Source organism: Arabidopsis lyrata, assembly GCF_000004255.2.
Source record: "Arabidopsis lyrata subsp. lyrata unplaced genomic scaffold ARALYscaffold_4, whole genome shotgun sequence".
NCBI lineage: Eukaryota > Viridiplantae > Streptophyta > Magnoliopsida > Brassicales > Brassicaceae > Arabidopsis > Arabidopsis lyrata.
This window is the reverse complement of record NW_003302552.1, coordinates 18,219,742-18,223,429: the sequence shown is the minus strand read 5'-3', so window position 1 is coordinate 18,223,429 and position 3,688 is coordinate 18,219,742. Positions and strand designations below refer to the sequence as shown.

The following is a 3,688-nucleotide window of genomic DNA, read 5'->3' as shown; positions in this document are numbered from 1 at the left end:
TACTAACATATTTCCACCTTTTCCTCTTAAGCTCAATGAGAGCACCTAAAAAATCTTTGTCGCCTGTTATGACCAGAATATGATGCGTCGAGTTCTCCGCCTTCAGGAAATAGTCAATGGGTGCAAACATGATATCTCTCACCAGAAGAGTATCGGCAATGTCGGTTATACGTGCATAGGGATCATCTAAAAATGAAAAGAAAGATATATTAATTATATCAAAATAAGGCTAGCTAGTTAGAAAGACCATAAACTCTTTGAAAGATAATTCAATGTATGAATCAATAATATAAGCTTTAGTTTATAAACTTGAAATAATATTGTAATATTGTATTACCGTCGAGAGGAGTCTCTGAATCTCGAACGTTCATATTACAACCACCAGCATCACACGGAACTGTTTTAGTGTCCACATTTTGCAAATCGAACGCATCAGTATTCTGCAGTTCTATGACTTCTCTCCAATTCGCTCCTTTAAATTTGCCAAACCCCTTTGGCTTGCCATGGATGAAGAAGCGATGATCTAGTGTTTTCAAGGCAACTTCGATATTACCTTTAAGTTGAGATAGATCTTCGGCATTTCTGTCGACCGTTAAATTTTCAAAGTCCCAGAAGATGGTGACTCCATACTTTTTAATAAAATGGTCTGATGGCTCCTTGGAACTAGATGCTTTCGTATGAAAAAAATAAAAAAAAAATAAACGAAATTACTATTAGATAGAACTGAATTGTGGACTTGCATGGGTATAAGTTTATTATTTTACGATGTCAATCAATTAAAAATGGAAACCGACTTGATTCTAAAACGATATATCTTATACCACCTCCAATGGAGGATCCTTAATTAGCAGAATTTTAATTAAAAATTCAATCAAAATATTGAAAAAAAAGAAAGAGAATAAGAAGGACTCTTAAATAATAGCATGAAGAGGGACTCTTAATTAAACCCTTCTAAGCAACATGTCTCTCCCATATTGGTTTATTTTCTTTTTAAAATTAAAATTTAATTACATAACAAAATAATCATTTCTTTTTATGTTTAAGAGACTCTTTAGAAGCACTTACCATTGGAGACGTTCTTACCACCTCGTTTGCTTGACCACATCTTGTGTTTGAGTTAGAGAGACTTGTGTGTGTTTGAGTTAGAGAGACTTGTGTGTTGTGTGTTGTGTTTGTGTGTCTCCATGAGGTTTATATAGAAGAAGAAAAACAACAAATTTTGAGAAATAGAGAAAGGGATCAAAACCAAAACGATAAGAATGAATTGGATTCGAAAGTAGCGGAGGGTTTGAAAGTAAAGAAGGAAACGTCAAGAATTTGGTTCTTTGTTGTAGTGGAGGATATGATTCCTTGTTGTAGCATAAGTTATCATTGGTAAATGAATGATCTTTAGAACACAAAAAGGAAACAAAAACAGAAGATCAAAGTTATTATAAGTAAATTCAAAGTTATTATAAGTGAATGATCTTTAGAGCACACATAGGAAACAAAGAGTCATTCTTTTAATTTCATTCACTCTACTTGCATGACATAGAAGCCTATGAATTTGAACCTAATCTATGTGATTAGAATCATCATGAAAAGGAAGGAAAAAAAAAAAACCCCAAATTGAACAAAAAATTAAAGCCTGGAGAAGTCAAAGAGGACAAAAAATTTCACCTTTTTTTGTTTGGGTTGGCAAATCGAGCACCGCCAAAAGTTAAAGCACAAAAGATGGATCGAAGATTGTGTATCCAGAGCTAAGAAAATATCAAGAACCAGACGAGGACGAGAGAAGAGAGGGTAAAAAAGAGAGCACAGAGAGCAGAAGGATTCGAAAATGTTAACTAAGATTAACTCAAAAGAACTGAAATACAAAAAGAAGAAAGTGATATATAACCAATCAATCATTAAGGTCTTTCTTGTAAAGACATAACTTTAGACAAGTAGTGTTTATTTTTCAAAGTCTGAGACGCAAAAATGCGATATACAAACGCAGGACAGTGGAGCAGTTTATTTTTTTTGGATAATTGAGGACCCAATTAGCAGATATCATGTTTTCTGTGACTCATGATGATATAAATTAAATCATAAAGCATTGAAAGAAAGATTCTATTCATCAATGAAATTACTTTCGAAACAAAAATGCATGATGGGATAAAATAGTTGAAAACAGAATAAATAACAACAACTTAGTTAAATACTTTCGAAACAAAAGCAACGTACGGTGTGGGATAAAATAGTTGAAAACAGAATAAATAACAAGTTAATTTTGATATGCTCATCTCTGTGAAATCAGTATCAGTATATCAGCTCTGCTCTTCTGCTTAGGGTGATTCCTCCACATGTTTCTTCTTCCTCCGCTTCTGAGTTCTGACCACTGGAAGTGGGCCATGAACATATGCCGAGAGTCTGACCTACATCTAATAGGCATCCTGGCCATAATGCCGAGCTTTCGGGATTATCTAATGCGAGCCTTTTAGGCTCTACTAATAAAACATTGTAACCTCTCCCATTCATACAGGAAAGAACAAAGGTGAGGTTGATGTCTCCTTCTCCTTCTCCTGGAAAGTCATTTGAGATGACAATCAGACTTGGTGGTGTAACATAGACGTTCAGAGGAGTATCCATTTCCCAAAATAACATGTCATGTATCATCCTATCAACCCTCTCAGTTTTATTCGCAGGAGCTGTATATCAAGAGAGAGAGAGTTAGATTATATATATAAATATATATGTATATTTTTTTTTTAGGAAGAGTGTTAAGAGAGCTTAGTGAAAAAGAATTCACCTTTGGGAACGATATTGATTCCGGCACTCTGATACTTATCCAGCAAGAAACCTGGGATCGGTTCCTGCTCAGTATAATAAGCCCATATTGACATCACACCATCATAACCTTTTTTCTCTAGAGCCAAGTCGATTCTCTGATAGATACTGTTAGGATCAAGATCACCAGGGAATGGGGAATCATTGACGTCCCAGAAGACGCCGATCCTAGGCCCTGAGACAGGTGGGATAGGATCTGCAAGAGAACGCATAAAACAATTACGAAATGAGAAAATAAACAATCGAATTATTAACCATTAATTTGACTATATATATGGCAGATCAATTAATTAGATATGCTAGTTAGGAAGAAATCTAAACAAGCAATTTTGAGATAGAAAGAGAAATCTTACAGAAGAGATCTTCTCGGATCATGGTTTTGACACTAGCAGAGTTAATGGTTTTGACGGGAGAGACATCAGGCTTTTTCACTTCCTTATGCTTCTCCATCTTCTTCTTCCACTTGTGATTACTTACAGGGTATCTGATTTGGCTCAAGGAAACTATTCCAGCTAATATCCATCTTGGCCATTCTTGTGTTTTGCGACTTTCTTGTGCGATATCCTTAGGCTGTACTAAGAAAGCACAGTAATCTCTCGCATGCATAGATCTGAGACAACGGTAGAAGGAAATGTGTCCTTGGGTGTTGATGTCATTTGAGATTACGATCACGTTTGGTGGGCTTGAAGACTCTGCTAGAGGAGAGTCCAGTTCCCATAAAGCAATGTCATTTACCATCCTAAGAAGTCTCGCAGTTTTATCCCGGGGGAACTGTACATCAAAAGGAGATAAAGATTACATACATATATAAGAAAAGAGTGTCTAACAAAAAGAGAGCTTAAGGAAAAAGGAATATACCTTGGGGACGAAATAGATTCTC

At 35.5% G+C, this 3,688-nt stretch overlaps 2 protein-coding genes across 2 annotated transcripts in view; both read right to left on the bottom strand.

Moving 5' to 3' along the window:
• The window catches only part of LOC9315769, a 1,594-nt gene extending 153 nt beyond the window's left edge, over positions 1-1,441 (bottom strand). Inside the window, exons 1-3 of the mRNA XM_021029085.1 lie at positions 1,066-1,441; positions 338-670; positions 4-186 (exon numbers count right to left, since the gene is read on the bottom strand). Of these exons, the coding sequence (XP_020884744.1) occupies positions 4-186; positions 338-670; positions 1,066-1,105 (556 nt within the window). The 5' untranslated portion in view covers positions 1,106-1,441. The remainder of the gene's footprint in view (positions 1-3; positions 187-337; positions 671-1,065) is intronic.
• A 617-nt stretch (positions 1,442-2,058) lies between these two features.
• Positions 2,059-3,570, bottom strand: LOC9317608. Its single transcript, XM_021030163.1, has 3 exons — positions 3,162-3,570; positions 2,771-3,004; positions 2,059-2,669 (listed from the first exon to the last, which is right to left on the bottom strand). Exons 1-3 carry the CDS (start codon positions 3,544-3,546, stop codon positions 2,281-2,283), a joined length of 1,008 nt encoding a protein of 335 aa, XP_020885822.1. The 5' UTR covers positions 3,547-3,570; the 3' UTR covers positions 2,059-2,280.
• Positions 3,571-3,688: the final 118 nt, after the last annotated feature.

Coding starts and splice junctions, on each gene's coding strand:
- LOC9317608 (XM_021030163.1), bottom strand. CDS start 3,546: ATGGTAAATGACATTGCTTTATGGGAACTGGACTCTCCTCTAGCAGAG. Junction 3,005..3,161: donor GATCCGAGAAGATCTCTTCT/GTAAGATTTCTC, acceptor GTTCTCTTGCAG/ATCCTATCCCACCTGTCTCA. Junction 2,670..2,770: donor AATCAATATCGTTCCCAAAG/GTGAATTCTTTT, acceptor CTTGATATACAG/CTCCTGCGAATAAAACTGAG.